This window comes from Pezoporus wallicus, unplaced genomic scaffold (genome assembly GCF_028554395.1).
Source record: "Pezoporus wallicus isolate ANWC-B61680 ecotype Strahan unplaced genomic scaffold, APGP_CSIRO_Pwel_v1 contig_5104, whole genome shotgun sequence".
Classification (NCBI taxonomy): Eukaryota; Metazoa; Chordata; class Aves; order Psittaciformes; family Psittacidae; genus Pezoporus; species Pezoporus wallicus.
Window position 1 is genome coordinate 1,057,256 of NW_026637335.1, and position 16,323 is coordinate 1,073,578.

Sequence of the window (16,323 nt, forward strand, 5' to 3'; positions counted from 1 at the left end):
GTTAAAATTACACAGTTAATTAGCATCCAAAAGGAATCATTCATACATTGGTAGTTCCCTACCCTAATGGTTGGGGAGCACTTAGTATTTTACATGTGAATTAAGAACGTCAAACAGAGTTCGTCTTACAGAAAGAAGTTTTAGTAGAACCTCACGGATCATATGTTGTTAGCTAATATATATATATATATATAAAATGAAGCATATTTCTGAACATTGTGTTTGTCCTTAAGTTTTCAAGTTAGAGGTGAGATATGGTGATTTGGTTCTCAGGTTCAATTAGGATTTTGAGTTTTTCTTTTTGTGAACCTTAGATGACTTCTGTAAGCAGCCTTGTAATTGAATATGCACAGTAATGAAAAGCAGAAATGGAGAAATCCATCTTTTGAAGAATGATTGGGGTTTATTTAGCAGGTTCTTGGTCATTGTACAGCATACTCATATTGATGAGTGATAAGAAAAATGTCTTGTATGAAAAACCTTAATAGAACTGAATAGCTTGAAATAAAGAATTGGGGTAGGAAGGGTAATTGCTTAAAGAAGAACAGAAGAGAAACTTGTTCTTCTTAAAAAAGCAGAACTCTATAGATCTGAGTGGTTCTGAATATTTTCTGTATCCAGTTTTTACCACTGCAGAAGACATCCTTCGTCCTCTGCATAAGTCAGTAGTTACAGTGGGGGCAGCCATGCTCTCCCAAATTTCAAACTGAATTAGCACCATCATATGTTTCTGGAGTTACTGATTCATTTCTTCTTTAAATTATTGATTTCCTTAGAAACAATGTAGCATCTGGGGAGGACAAAGTGACTAAACTGAAGGTTACTATGGTGGCTTGGGATAGATACGATGCCACTGTCATCACTGCGGTCAACAATTTCCTTCTCAAAGTGTGGAACTCATCCACAGGGCAGCTTCTTCATAGCTTATCTGTGAGTAAAATTCAAGCAGGTCATCCCAAGTGGCTGTAGTTCAACTCTGAAATCGATTTGAGGATAAGCTGCATCGTCATTCCCGGTGATGAGGAGTGTGTTGTTTTATGCTTATTGGGAGGATTATGTATTACGGGGAAAGGACCTGATGACCAAAATGCTGCTAGACCCTGGTGGTTGCTGGCTAGCAATGGAGCACTTTGAAGGCCACCATGTATGCTCAGATTAGTGGGCTGCAGCTGTCCTTGCTGCTGATTTCTCCTTCCTCCCTGTCCCTCTCCATCCCAGCTGTGCTGAGCTGTAGTCTAAGCACTTATAAAGTGGGCCATGATAACAGCATGCTGCTGTCAAGTACAGTTCTACTCTAAGATCCAGTAAATTGAGCTGTCATGGATGACTACCTGAACTGAGATGTCCTCACATTAAATACTCTAGTTTTTGGAGATATTACATGGAGAAATATGACTTCCTTTTTCACCCTGCTCTCATTGCAGGGTCATGATGATGAAGTTTTTGTTCTGGAGGCCCATCCGTTTGACCAAAGGATTGTACTGTCAGCAGGTCATGATGGAAATATTTTTGTTTGGGATATAGACAAAGGAACAAAAATTCGCAATTACTTTAACATGGTAAGAATGGTCAGAGAAGGGTTGTTTGTTCTGTTGTTTTGGTTGGGTTTTTTTCCCCACGTTTGTGTAAAACTGATCTTGAGGCAGATTTCACTCTATTGCTGTTATGACTGGTGTTGCAACAGGATTAGGGGAAAGTCCTACATATTAAAAAGAAAACTGTACTCTTCACTAAGCAATACCAAAGTATGTTTTTGCATATTGTAAGCATAACAGCAAGTCTTTCATGGGATCTGTTACATCTGAATATTATTCACATGTGTAGGCATAGTTATACCATAGTGACTCCCTAGGCAAAACAATGAAACCCAGTAAGCCTGTGTTGTAGCACAGTGCCATGGTCTGCAAGCGGTGTGGTTTGCTCTGTGCTGCATTTACCTTAATGTGCCCCGTGCTGGGTTTGATGGTTTAGTTCCAGTGCTGGGCAAATGCAGTTGGACTGCTTCAGGACCTGAGCTTTCCTCCTGGCATGCGGGCCTTGAAACCTCCTTGTATGAAGCCAATGCACGTCTGAGATCTTTGGTGCAGGCTTGCCCTATGTCTTCCATTAACATAAGATGTAGACTTCTAGGTAGCTTTTTCAGAACATACATTAGAAGTTGTACTGGAATTTCAGGATGAAGAGAAAATGAAAGGTTTTGCTGCATTGTTCAGTCTAGCTTAATAATTAAAGTGGAAGAAAATAAAGTTATGAATCAGTTTTTAGCAAGGTGAGAAACAACAGCGTTAGGATTGAGTATTTGTTGGAGCACAGGTGAAATTTTTGCAAAAATGCTCTTATATGGACTGTATGATTGCGAAAGGAATGCTTTGTGCTTGTATCCAGATTGAGGGACAAGGCCATGGAGCTGTTTTTGATTGCAAGTTCTCACCAGATGGACAGCATTTTGCCTGCACAGACTCTCATGGACATCTGCTACTATTTGGTTTTGGATGCAATAAATATTATGAAAAGGTGGGTTGAATGAATTTTAGACTTTTCTGTGTCTTGACCTGATTTTGTCTTAGAAGTATTCGTGTTACAGTGTATTCCATCACCCTGCCGCTGACAAAACAGTAATTAGATCATGTAGCAGTTGCTGTTTACCTAAACCAAAAAGATTTAGACAAAATATCTAGACAGGGGAACCAAGCATTAACTTCTATCTGTTCACCTCTGTTGGCATATTTTACTATTGAATTTTTGCATCAGGCCTTGGTAATAAAACACATTTCTGGTAGGAATCTGTTCTCTGTCATAACATTTCTTCTGCTGATACTAAACATAGAAGCTGTGGTTTATGGGTATGGGAGCCATTCCAAAACAGCAAGACAGCTGCAAATGGCCACTGATTTATTTACTAAATTGCTTTTCTTGCAGATTCCAGATCAGATGTTCTTCCATACGGATTACCGACCACTGATCCGTGATGCAAATAACTATGTGTTGGATGAACAGACTCAACAGGCTCCACATCTTATGCCTCCTCCATTCTTGGTGGATGTTGATGGAAATCCTCATCCCACGAGATTCCAGCGGCTTGTACCAGGGAGGGAAAATTGCAAGGATGAGCAGCTTATTCCTCAGCTGGGATATGTAGCTAATGGTATGCCATATAAAACTCGTGCATAATACATGGATTGCATAGTAGTGAGCACCAGCTCACTAGGATGGTACTGTAAAGATTTGTTTGTTTCAGTTGTCTTCTGAAACTAGTGGTTTAAATTCAGTATAGAGGTAGAAGAGGGTTTAAGGTGGCTGTATGGCATGAAGGGACTATATGGAATAAACTCCCTGGAAGCAAGGCGTGGAGGCTGTGGCATTCCAAAATCTGTGAACTTCTACCAGGCATATGGCAGCACGCTTAAAAAAATTGTCCCAGTAACCTCAGTGTAACTGTGTATGTAAGTAAAGAAGCAGAAAGTTAAGAAAGACATGGAAAAAAATACTTTTATTTTAAAAAAGGGCTTTTTTTATTATTTTTTATTGTAGATACAAAGTTTTTCAAATGCTGCTCTCCAGAAGAGATCTTCCATTATTACCTACTGAAACATAATTTCTTTCAGCTGTTTCTAGGGGTTTGTGTTTGTATTTTACGTGTAGTCTGTAAATTTAGGTTTTTATTGTAACTTCTCTTTTAAACTTTGCCTCCATTTACTGCATGAGAGCAGAAGGCCAGCTGGTGATCAGATGTTTTGCAAAGCAGACAAATAATTGTGCACAGTTTTACATTTGGTTCTTTGGTATTCAGTAAAACAGGAATTAATCATTTTATAAGCGTTTGTGGCTTTGTTCTTGTCAAGGTGATGGTGAAGTAGTTGAACAAGTCATTGGGCAGCAAACTAATGACCAGGATGAGAGTATCCTTGATGGAATGATCAGAGAGCTACAGAGGGAACAAGATCTGAGATTAATTAATGAAGGAGAAACTCTTCCAAGCCCTCCACTCAATAGATCCCACTCTGTAAATGGAGGTAAGTGTCATTCTGTTACTGCCATCATTTCTTTTCCTAAAGCACTAATCAAAACATGTTAATGTAAGCTCTGAGACTGTGTCTTTGAGGATGCTTTTCTCTCCTGTTCTTATACACATCATTAACCTGTGTGGAGCGGTTGCACATTCCTCTGATGCTAGCAGAGGAATTTAAGGTGCAGCTGAGGGCACATGATGGTCTAACTGAGCTGTATCTGATTACCTAGAACTATTAAACTGTAATTATTCCTGTTATAAATCTTTCCTAAAAAATAAATATAAAATTCACTGTATTGTCTTGATGCTAGTTACTGCAGAGATGATACTTTGTAACTGCATAATGACAAGATAACAGCATATAATTAGAGAATGTCAATGGAATAAAATGTTGTGACAGACTAATGGCTTCCTGTTGCAGCATAAATGCTAAGGCAGAGCATCAATGTTTATAAAATAAACATGTCTGCTCTGTCTTAGTGTTTCCTTAGAAAGCTTGAGATTATTCTCCTGGTAAGTGTTCTGCTACTGTGATTTTATTCTTCATATACAAAGTGATTAAAAATTTAAAACAAATTCAATCAGATGTGAACAGCTGACTGAGTGCAGTTGATGTAAGAGAGCAGATGCTGTGGACTTGTGCTGCAAGTCATCCTGAGCTTTTAAAAGATTTACATCCACTAATAAATTAGTTCTAGCTTAAATAGCTGATTACACATGTTTGAATTAGTCTTCCTGGCAAAGCTCATTAGGATTGCTAGATTTGGAGTTGCTTGTCTTTAGATTCAAGAAAGACTAGGAAAAATATTAGTGAAAAGTACCGAAATTATGCTTTTGCTTTGATCTAAATTGGTGTTATCAAGAAAGTGGCCTAGATGCCGGCTTCAATGCACCAGAATTCTTTTCTGCTTCTTATGATCAGTTGATGCGTTGTGCAATCCCAGCTCTCAATTTTATTTGTATGTCCCTGAAGTTGTATGAAAGGGAATTTCCAGATATGAGTGGTATAGAAATTAAAGTAGCTAGTTTCAAGAACTTGATCAATGACTTTGCTGCATGAACTGCCCATTTGTGTAACCTGATTAGAGTATGTATAAAGTACCTGATATTTAAATGGCCAAATATTTTTATACAGGATTGCAAACCTGTGAATGCAATATATTCATCTGGTTAACCATATTTAAGCATGTGGAAGTCATATTGATGCATTCCCAAATGATGAGACAAATACAGGCAATGGTGGCAGTGATTCTGGTACTATCAGTCTTTTTGTCTTGCTTTGCTACCTGAAGCGTCTGTTTTCTCCTGTGCATGTAGAACTGTGTTGTGTTATGCTACCTGATAAAGCCTGGAGCAGGAGCAGTGCCTGTGGCTCATTAGATAAGCTTGACAAATAAAGAACAAATGGAGGTGCAGCAGAAACCTTAAACCTTGCAGCAGTCTTACCTCAGATGTCAACCTCATCTCTTCTCGTACCATAGAATTTAGAGATTCATGATTTCAGAACCTTAAAGCAGCTGACAAGGCTTTGATTTGAAGGTCACTTAAAAGCCTTTAAAACTTTTCTCATAGATAATAATCTTTGCTTTCCTCAGCTATCTCTAAGATATAGCAAGCCACAGTGATGTTGCAGTAGTATATACATCTCCAGTAGCCCAAGGCCAATACACAAAAATGTTAATCTGAAGCAAGAGACAAAGCCACTTAACATAGAACAAGTGCTGTTTATTGCAAAAAAAGAACCTCTGTGCAGTCCTTAATCATTAAATTCTAGATTTTATTCATGGTTTATAGAAGTGAAGAAAACCTTTTTCTTCTTTAGCTCTTCGAAGTCCAGGTTTGGATGTTGCATCTCCACCAAACGTTGGTCTCCGGAGAAGTGGTCAGATTGAAGGGGTCCGTCAAATGCATCACAATGCTCCCCGCAGTCAAATGGCAACTGAGAGAGATCTCATGGCATGGAGCAGGAGAGTAGTGGTGAATGAGCTTCCTCCAGGCATAAGCAAGTAAGATCCTAAGTGAGACAGAGAAAAAAGATTAAATAGTGTAATTTTTAGTGATTCTTCTGTACACCTGTTATCAGGTTTAAAACATGGGTTTTTAGAAATGTGTTGGCTTTTGTGGGGGTAGGTTGGTTGGGTTTTTTGTTTTCAAATCCATATATTAGGATTGCAGTGGTAGCCTCTGCTGGAGACTTGAGAATAGCAATTCCTTCTCTTCACAAGTGAATCTTTCTTCAGTACTTCAAATACCACATTTTTCTGAAGCCTTGTTTAAAAAACCCTCAAACTTATAAATATTTATAATACATTTAAATTTACTTAAATAATTATGCATGCTCAACTAACAAGTTTGCTTCTTTAACATGTGATTCAAGGAGTGAAGGATGTGTGGACACTACTAGGAGGACTTGTGCACAGACTTCTAATAGCATGGGGACCAGAAGTATTTTAATGTGTATATTAATGAGATTGTCAAGTTATGTGATGATTCACTGAATAAAGAGGATGTTTCCTATGTATAATTAGGGTCCAGGAAGAATGTCGAGCTGCCAAAGGTGAAATTGAAATTAGTTTATACACTGTCGAAAAGAAGAGAAAGCCATCCCACACCTTACAGCGGGTGAGTTTAAATCACTAGAAGAGGAAACCTGGAGGTGAAGCAGTTCTGAGCACTGAGTAATAAAAGACAAACAAAAAAAAACCAGACCAATTTTATTTAATTATTTAGAAGATCTCTGACTCTCTGTCTTCCTTCTGTAACTAATTTGTCTGCCTTTATACTCTAATATGCAAATAGCAATGTTAAATATGCATAACTTCCTTTCTAAGGACTGCTACTTTAAAAAGTAAAATTGATATTGAACCAAAAAAACACACCTGCACGACCACTAAAATGAACCACAAGTGTGTAAAACATATCTATTCAATTCTAGGTCTAGATTACCTAGTGGTCCTTTGTAAATGGACAATCAGCATCCAATCACCTTAAGGAGACATCTTTTAGCTGTGTAATTCACTATTAAGTCTCTAATCTTTTTCTTTTGTTCCTTCTGTCCCATGAAAGAACGATTACCAACCGGGAAGTGGAAGGTCTTTGAGAAGAAACCAACGCAAGCGCCAGCATGCCTACCAAACACGCTCCACCATAGAACACAGTCAGCAAGGCGCAAGTCAAAATGCCTGTGCACGAGGAGAATCAGACAGCTCCTCAGAGGTTTGACACGTCACAGTTCTTTCAATAGGCTCCTGTTCACAAATATCAGGTCTTGACAACAAATGTGCTGAGCCATTAAGGCTCCAAGTTTCTCCATGTAGGAAGAAACACTCGGGTCATTGAGTCTTTTGGGTTTGTGGTGTTACTGTAGTATGTTGATCTTGGAGACTTAAGGACCATTTACCTAAATGCCAGCACAGTATTCAAAATGAGCTTAAAATAGGTTGGGTAATCTTGGAAACTTGAAACATTTTTCAAGTAAATTTAACTGGGTTATGTTAAACCACTTTCTATTTCGGGATTTCACAAAGCATATATATTCTAGGTCATATTCATCTGCATCTGTAGACTGCTGTTGAAAGAGATTGAGTATTGGTATTAATCATTGATATTGGCAAAGGAAGAACCTAAACCATACCAGATTACATATAACTTGTTCTCATCAAGGAAGCTAGCAAAGTAAAATGAGACTGAACATTGTCACTTTGTAAATGCATTGAACATACGGAATAGCCATAAAGGTGGTCACTTGACACTAAACATTATTGATCAAACACATAAGAACTAATTTCACGGTTCTAGTGCCATTAAAATTCACATCTCTTTCTATAGGAATTATATAAGCATACAGTATAATACTAATTAATATACAGAAAGAAATTGTAGACTTTTTTAAAGCTAAACCAGTCCTGAATTAGAAAACTTTCCTTGAATGAGACAACTCACATAACTTGCTTGCAAACAAAAATGATACGTTTTAAACATGGCCTCAAAATGAATCCTTTTGTTTTCATACAGGAAGATGAGACTGTTGGCACAAGTGATGCATCTATGGATGATCCTGTGGCAGCATGGCAAAGTGAAAGCAGTTCCAGGTATCTTTACTGCTTTCTTAATTGGTAACATTAGTTTATTACATAAATTAAATAAGACAGGTGATACTGTGATACCATAACTACAACTCAGCACAGGTTTGTTATACTGACCTAAACATAGTGTTTAGTACACTTCGGTAGTTTAAAATGATAACCAACAAAATTTGTGGCGTCTGCGAACAGACAAATGATTTTATCTGAGTGACTAAGTAATTGCAGAGGGTTTGATAACAGTATTTAAACAGAAAACCAGTCTGAAAACTTCCTAATTTGAAGACTTTTTTTCCCAGTTCTTTATGAAACATTTTATAATGTGTTTTTTTGTTTTGTGAGGTTTTTTTCAGTCATAACCAGTTTTGAAAGACCATTTGTAAGAAAATGTTGTCTTTAATTAAGAACTGCTTGAAAAAAAAACAATGCTAGTTTGACAATAGAAATACTGACAGAAGTGCATGCGTATCTTCTACTCATACTTCAGTATTTCCTAATTTTCCTGTTGTCAGTATGTATTTGTGCAAAGTTTCTGCAGTCTCTTTGTTTTCTTAATGCTATGCTTTTATGGCTAGAATGGCTATGAGCTAATATAAATACTGCACATGTTATTTGGATATTAAAGAAGTCAGAATTATATTTTTAGACGTGCTCTAGTTTTCTAAATTTTTCATGCATTTTGTGCAGTCTGTTCTCATGAAGTCAGTCTATGAATCAGTGAGATAATTAGTATGAAAATAGGTATCAGCCATAACTGTATTTTCGCTGTGAGTTAGCAATAGATAAAATAATTTGATGAAATGCACAAATTAGAGGGCACTTTCATTTCCTTTAAATTCACCTGAGGATGAAATTTTGTGCCAATCCTGACATCTGTTCCACACAACCAGAAGAGCAGGTTGAATGTTTGGACTTTTCACTCTATTGTGTGAAAACCGAAGTGTTGTTTTCTTTCTTACAACTTTTTATTATCTGCAGTGATTCATCAAGTGAGTATTCTGACTGGACAGCAGATGCTGGAATTAATCTCCAGCCTCCAAAGAGACAGACCAGGCAGGCAGCTCGGAAAATCTGTAGTAGTTCTGAAGATGAAAATATGAAGGGAACAAAAGAACTGGAGCCAAAACGAAGGAAACTTAAACAGCCTAGAAAAAAGGTCAGTATTTTTAACATTTTAGTGTCTTTTTTTTTTTTTTTACTTTATGAATTTATGCTTTTCACTACAGTTAGATTTACTCCAAGGTGGTTTTGTAGTAAAATTACAATGCATCTGTATTGCATCTACATTGTCGTCCTTTTAAAGAAGATGTTTAGAATGTTTCTAAAGAAATATAATCTCTTTATGGAGGGGTGTTTTAACCTTCTATTATATTTCTAACAAACATGACTTATTCCCTACTATTTAATTGAGATTTTTGGAAGTTTGAAATTCCAGCATTTGCTTTACCTTATACCTAGTTCTCTTTGATAACTACTGTATGATCAATTTTCATATGTTCTGCCATATTAAATAAAACTTGTGTTCTAAATTTAATGCAATATATTTAAGAAACCAAGTGGACTGCTTTCGATGGAAGGTGAACCCAGTGAAGAATGGCTTGCCCCTCAGTGGATCCTGGATACTATACCCCGCCGCTCACCTTTTGTCCCACAAATGGGAGATGAGGTACTGATTGTAGCAACTCTAAATACCCCAGCTAGGCTGATGAGCTCTTTTTGGTCAGGACTATTGTACATAGCAATAATTTTGGTGAGTCATGCTCAAGATAGGCTGAAATGTGATAACTTTTATTTTATTCTCAAGCAGTCAGTTGTTTACAGATGGCAGTCCTGTTCCCTTTTTGTGCACGTGTGACTAGCAGGAAGAGTTGATTGTGTGTCTTCAGACAAACCTGCACACTTCTTAGTGATCCCAAGTTAGAAAACACATAGCAGGGTGCTACCGATAATACCAATATCTTTAAGGAGGAGCATGCTTTAGAATGAAATGAAGTGTGCAGTATGTTCTGAAAGGGATGATGCCTGATGTCTTCATAGAAATTTTAGAATAAACAGGAAAAGGACTATCAGTAAACTAATATTGTTTTATTTTAATTTTTGTTTTAAGATCATATACTTCAGGCAAGGCCATGAAGCTTACGTGCGGGCAGTAAGGAAAGCAAAAATTTACAGTATTAACATGCAAAAACAACCATGGAACAAAATGGAACTCAGGGTAAGTTAAGCAAATACTTCAAAGAGCTGAATGTCTCTGTAAAGTAGACACTGAAAACCTGCATTAGTTTAAAATGTTAATATAAATTTAAAGTTGTAAATCTTAAAGTGACTGTTTCCTTAGACAAAGCTTTTACATCTGTTCAATTCCTAATCATAGGAAGCCAGGATATTAAAGAATGTGGAAGTTTATCTGGTGTGGCATTCTTGCTTGATAGATAAAAAAAAGTAGAATACTAAATAAATATAAAAAGTCAGAGTGAGAGTAGTTAAGCACTGGAACAGGATGCCCAGAGAGAAATGGAATCTCCATCCTTGAGGGCTTCTCAAAGCTTGAGAGGGAAAACCTCTAAGTGGCTTGATCTAAGCTAGCTGTAAGATCCTGCCCCATGCAGGATTTTGGACTTGATGACTCTCAGGGGTCATTTTCAACCCAAATTATTTTATGGCTCTGTTGGGCTTTTTAGTTCATTCATTTAGAGCCCACCACTCAGAAATTGTGTTTATAGTTTTATCAGGACTCCACAATGACCTGAACATCTAGGTTCTATTTACTGTTTTTAATGTTGTATTAGGAAGACATCATGGTGTAAAGACCCAAATGTATGCACAATCTCTACTAAACAGTGGATCTAGCTAAACATATAAATTGCATATCTTCTTAAATTCCTGGAAGACAATGTCTTACAACATATTTTTACAAAATAAAAGTGTTATGGATTGCTTGGGTAAATACTGAGTTTACATAGTTATGTTGATTTTTCTTATCCTTTTGCTTTGAACCACTCAGTCCCTTAATACTTAATCCACAGTGTTGACATATGTTTTCTGCTTTACTCAGATTTCATACCAAGAGAAGAGCACATAGATGTGCTCATTTTCATATATGTATATGGCAGTGGTTCTATTAATGAAAATAATTGCTTTACTGAAAAAATATCCAGTTACTAGTCCTAGGTGTTCAGTGATTCCAGCTGTAATCTTCAAAGGCATCATCAGGAAAAGGAAATAGCATTTCACTGAGGGTAGAGATCTTACCACCAGCTGATGTTTGACAGGATGAGAACATAAAGGCTATTGTTGAATTTCCGCTTCAAGAGGAAGCATTTCCTTTTACTTCCCCTGTAAATTGCTGTGTGAGGGTGAGAGGCCCTGGGCTGGTCAGGTATAACCAGAGTCGGTGTGTTGCTTAGCACTTTATTACAAAAGTTATATAGTTTGTGGGTATCCTGTTCACAAATTCACAAAGGAATTGAGCACCGTATATCTTTTTCATTCATCTTTTTAAGATGCCTGTCATTGTTTTTTTACTACTTGAAAGACTTTTATGGGTGAAGTTACCTAGGCTGTCAAGTGGAAACATATTTGGTTTTTATTAGTATGTTTGGTACTTTAACATGGCTGGTTTCGTTGTTGTTACCAAGTTAATACTGTTCCATGCTTATTGATAAATAGGAACAAGAATTTGTGAAGACTGTAGGAATTAAATATGAAGTTGGGCCTCCTACACTCTGCTGCTTGAAGCTTGCATTCCTAGATCCAATCACAGGCAAGATGACAGGAGAATCATTTTCAATAAAGTAAGGAACTGAAATGCTGATGACATTCTTCAGGAGATTTTCTTGCTGTTTAGAAGCTTCTCCCTACCCTCCTTTCTTTTTACTCTTGCAAAGCATGATGATGGCTTTAATTAGTTATTCCGCCAAACCTGAAAACAGAATGCATGAAATTTTGTGTTGGAGACTGTATTGTACATATGGAACTGTGTTTATGGGTTATAGAAGCAATTGTTTTTGTCTGTTTCATGAAGGTACCATGATATGCCAGATGTTATTGACTTCCTTGTGCTGCATCAGTTTTATAATGAAGCCAAAGAAAGGAACTGGCAAATAGGTGACTATTTTTTAACGCTTCCATATGTTTTACAACATTTCTGTAGCTGTTTAGTAGGATACAGCATCTCTATTATGCAATGTAAAGGGTTATTGATAAATAGGAACAAGAATTTGTGAAGACTGTAGGAATTAAATATGAAGTTGGGCCTCCTACACTCTGCTGCTTGAAGCTTGCATTCCTAGATCCAGTCACAGGCAAGATGACAGGAGAATCATTTTCCATAAAGTAAGGAACTGAAATACTGATGACATTCTTCAGGAGATTTACTGAACATGCTATTACAGCAATCATTGGAAACTTTATTTGATGTTTGCTGCAATTTCTGTAGCAGATAAAAAAAGGAAATGAGGGAAACTGTTGCAAGCAGAACAATCTGCTGTTATATTGTGATTTGAGGCACAGAGGCAGCTGTGACTATTTACCAGAGATGTAAAGTCCTCCCTTTTGGGGAAGGGCTTGATTCCTGTAGTGTAAAATGTAAAAACTGAAGTTGTGCATTTACAAAAGATGAAGTAGATTCTCTAAAAAGAAGTATTTAACAATTATTTATGTTGCTCTTTTGCTGCATGCAATCTTTTTCCTCCTAGGGGATAGATTTCGCAGTATAATAGATGATGCTTGGTGGTTTGGAACTGTGGAGAGTCAGCAGCCTTTCCAGGCAGAATATCCAGATAGTTCCTTCCAGTGCTACTGTGTTCAGTAAGTACTTGCATAGCTGTAATGTATCACACATACTTACATGCTCTAGGTCTCCTAGGCATTTACATGCAACTTAAATGTCTACCTCTAGAAGTAGGATCCTTTTTTTTTCCGTTTAAATACATGAACAGCCACTTTATTTACTTAATAATTGACTTATTCATAAAACAAAGCTTTTCATGTGAGCAGCTGTGCAGTGAACATATAGGAGATACAAGAGGAAAGTAAGGAGTTGGAACATAGCTAGTGTCGCGTCTTGTTTCTAATAGGCATGACCTTTTTAAGTCTGGCAGAGAGAAGGTGTGTCATTATATTCCGCTCTAACTATTCGGCATTTGAACGTATTTTTTTAATAGCTGGGACAATAATGAAAGAGAGAGGATGAGTCCATGGGACATGGAACCGATTCCAGAAGGAAGTAAGTGTGTGTTGAATTCATGTCCTTATGCAAAGTAAGTCATTTTTGCCACTGCTGGTACTTACTGTTGTTGAATTCCTCTTCAGCTGCGTATCCGGAGGAGGTTGGTGCTGGAGTTCCTGTGACTCCAGATGAGCTGACAGCTCTTCTTTACAAACCCCAGGAAGGAGAATGGGGGGCCCATTCCAGAGATGAAGAATGTGAACGAGTAATCCAGGGGATTGAGCAACTTCTTTCCCTTGGTACGTTTGGAGAGAAAAGGGGGAAGGATTAAGAGTACCATTGTGGTGGCACATGCCTGGAGAGCAGATAGGATGGAGTGCTGGGAGTTGGTGTGGAATATTTTAAATGTGTTCAACTAAATCATTGGAAAAGAGCCTTTAAAATTTCCTATGGTGTCTTTTTCAGTTACACTCCCTTTTGAGGGGGGGCTGGAGCTGCTTCCTTTCAAGTTCATGGGGGTTTTTAGTGGGTCCTATGTGAATATAAAAAAGCAAAAAGTTGAATTAAACCCCTCAAAAAAACAACCAACAAATCCTCGCCAAGCATCCTCACCAGCAAATACATTGTAACTGGTTTGTAGCTGTTTAATAGCACACTATGATTTAAATTCTTTACTATATTTATACACATGTCTATATTCTTAGTTTATGTTGCTTGTAATATTCCTGTAGCAAGAGCATATGCCAGCTTGCTTTTTAGCAATACGGATGCAAATTTCAAATGTGATACTTAAGCAAAAAATGCTTTTTCAAGAGTAGTTAACAGATGGTACAAGAGGAAGAATCCTATCCTTTGGGTAATGACATAGCCAGCTGTAGATCTGTATTGCTTTTGCTGAGAGAAAACTGAGAAACCATTTTAAGGAATCTAGTTCTTAAATCTTCCTTCAGTTTTCTTCTGAGGCATCTGAATTATCTTGATCTTTTGTCTTTCAGACATTTCTAATCCCTTTGCTGTTCCAGTGGACCTTAGTGCCTATCCCATGTATTGCACTGTTGTTGCTTATCCAACTGACCTCACCACAATCAGGAGGAGACTTGAAAACAGGTTTTATAGGTTAGCTGAATTTTTATTTGTTTGTAATCTACTTTTACTACAGCCCCATTGAGGACAACATGTTTAGCTGAATGCCATGTAATGCTATTTCTGCAATATATTTCTTTGGTAAGCCAACAGCATCAGGTTCTATTTGACCTTGGGCAAAGTGAGTCTTCCTGAATAATAATTTCTTTTGGCCACATTGCTAAGGCAGAAGCTGGTTTATCTGAATCTGGAGTGTCTTTTTTGTGAGCCTTACTCCCTGGATGCCTTGCAGGCAGAGCGTATTTACTTCATTGCTATCTCTACTGCCTTTGAAGTAGATGCTTTGCCTTGTATTTCACTTGCCAGCAGTGGGCTAAATAGCGCTGTAAACTGGAAATCTCAGTTTTTCCAGTTAAGTTGAAGATAGATAATGTTCTGCTCTTTTTTTTTTCCTTCTGAGGACCACTTTACCTCTAAGGCTTCCTCTAAGTGGGAGCAGTCAGCAGTCGTCTTCAGTAGGTTTGTTTCCTCTTCTTATTCCATTCATTGCTGATTTGAAGAGGGACATTTTTTTCCACAAAGCTATTGCAGCCTGGCACATCGGGACTGTCAGCAGTATGCGAACAGAAACTACTTACCTTGGTGTCTAGCAACCTGTTTCTCCTGGACCTTAATTACCTGATTCCTTTTTTTAATGAGGAATCCTACTGGATTCAGAATGAAAAATGTGCACGTTTCCATCTCTTTTGTTTGTGTTTTTTTCAGGAGAATCTCTGCCCTGATGTGGGAGGTACGATACATAGAACATAACGCCAGAACCTTCAATGAGCCAGACAGTCCTATAGTCAAAGCAGCCAAAATTGTAACGGATGTCTTACTTCACTTCATCGGGTAGGTCTGGTTTTTGCATTACAGACCTGATGTCTTAAGTTTCTGAGATACTTGATTATGCATTTTGGCTTTTCTTGTTGTCCTGCAGGGATCAGAGTTGTACTGATATATTAGAAATATATAACAAGGTGAAAGCAGAAGATCTAAGCAGTACTGATGAAGAGGAGGAGGTAAGACCATTAAGTCTGATCATCAGAACTTCTTGCCTTTTTAAATTCAGCACTTGTAAGAAATTTGAGCAAAGATTGTTGTTGAGTTTTTTACTTTATGGGTAGTTGCACTGAGTTTTTGAGATCAGCCTATTTAAGCTGTTCATGTTGCTCACCTGGGGAATAAGCTCCTTATGTAAGTAAAAATGATTCCTGGAACTGCCTATCTTTGACCTTCTCTCAGTACATGATGTTTTGGGGTGTGAGGAAGTTTTAGTCAGTAGGGGAAATATGATCTGGAGTGGTTACTCAGGCTGCCGAACCAGAAGGACAACAGCTCTGCTATTGTTAGCAAGGCAGCAGAACTGGTTTTCTTATGTAATTCTGTGCCATTTCCCATCATTTGTACTGTGGAGTGAAATAACAGGTAGAAACCAAGTTAGGTACCACTCGCTTTAACTTTTTCTCTCTCCTGACCTTCTCCCCTTAAATGCAGTTTGTGTTTACACTGTTTGAAATGTGCTGTAGTTCCTGTTGCAAAGAAGTGATCTATTATAACCTCCATCACTTGGTTTTACTTTTTCAGTGTTGCTTTCTAGTACACGAGCCAGTATAAGATTTAATTAGGGGGTTTCTTGTCTCCTCCCTTCCCTAAGACGTACTTCATTGTTGCAGTTTTGAAATACTTAAGTTAAACCTGATGCTGCTTGAAGATCAATGTGCTTATGGCTGATGCCATCGTCTTGGATTTATATTACAGAATCATAGAATGGTTTGGGTTGGAAAGGACTTTAAGATCATCCAGTTCCAACCCCCCTGCCATGGACACCTCCCACTAGACCAGGTTGCTGAATCTATACTGCAATGTAATAATTTAATTGCTTTTATAAAACTGAAGATACATAATGGTATCTATTTTCACAGATTATTAAAAGAGTA

At 37.6% G+C, this 16,323-nt stretch overlaps 1 protein-coding gene across 3 annotated transcripts in view; it reads left to right on the forward strand.

The window, feature by feature from the left end:
- Positions 1-16,323, forward strand: part of BRWD3 (bromodomain and WD repeat domain containing 3) — a 54,391-nt gene that overhangs the window by 28,142 nt on the left and 9,926 nt on the right. For all 3 annotated transcript variants that reach the window (XM_057404773.1, XM_057404772.1, XM_057404771.1), the window contains 20 exons: positions 777-930; positions 1,425-1,559; positions 2,386-2,514; positions 2,920-3,145; positions 3,843-4,013; positions 5,832-6,015; positions 6,538-6,631; positions 7,076-7,225; positions 8,024-8,100; positions 9,070-9,247; positions 9,641-9,757; positions 10,199-10,306; positions 11,761-11,885; positions 12,116-12,198; positions 12,789-12,900; positions 13,257-13,318; positions 13,405-13,560; positions 14,257-14,377; positions 15,110-15,235; positions 15,324-15,405. In XM_057404773.1, the coding sequence (XP_057260756.1) occupies positions 777-930; positions 1,425-1,559; positions 2,386-2,514; positions 2,920-3,145; positions 3,843-4,013; positions 5,832-6,015; positions 6,538-6,631; positions 7,076-7,225; positions 8,024-8,100; positions 9,070-9,247; positions 9,641-9,757; positions 10,199-10,306; positions 11,761-11,885; positions 12,116-12,198; positions 12,789-12,900; positions 13,257-13,318; positions 13,405-13,560; positions 14,257-14,377; positions 15,110-15,235; positions 15,324-15,405 (2,590 nt within the window). The remainder of the gene's footprint in view (positions 1-776; positions 931-1,424; positions 1,560-2,385; positions 2,515-2,919; positions 3,146-3,842; positions 4,014-5,831; positions 6,016-6,537; positions 6,632-7,075; positions 7,226-8,023; positions 8,101-9,069; positions 9,248-9,640; positions 9,758-10,198; positions 10,307-11,760; positions 11,886-12,115; positions 12,199-12,788; positions 12,901-13,256; positions 13,319-13,404; positions 13,561-14,256; positions 14,378-15,109; positions 15,236-15,323; positions 15,406-16,323) is intronic.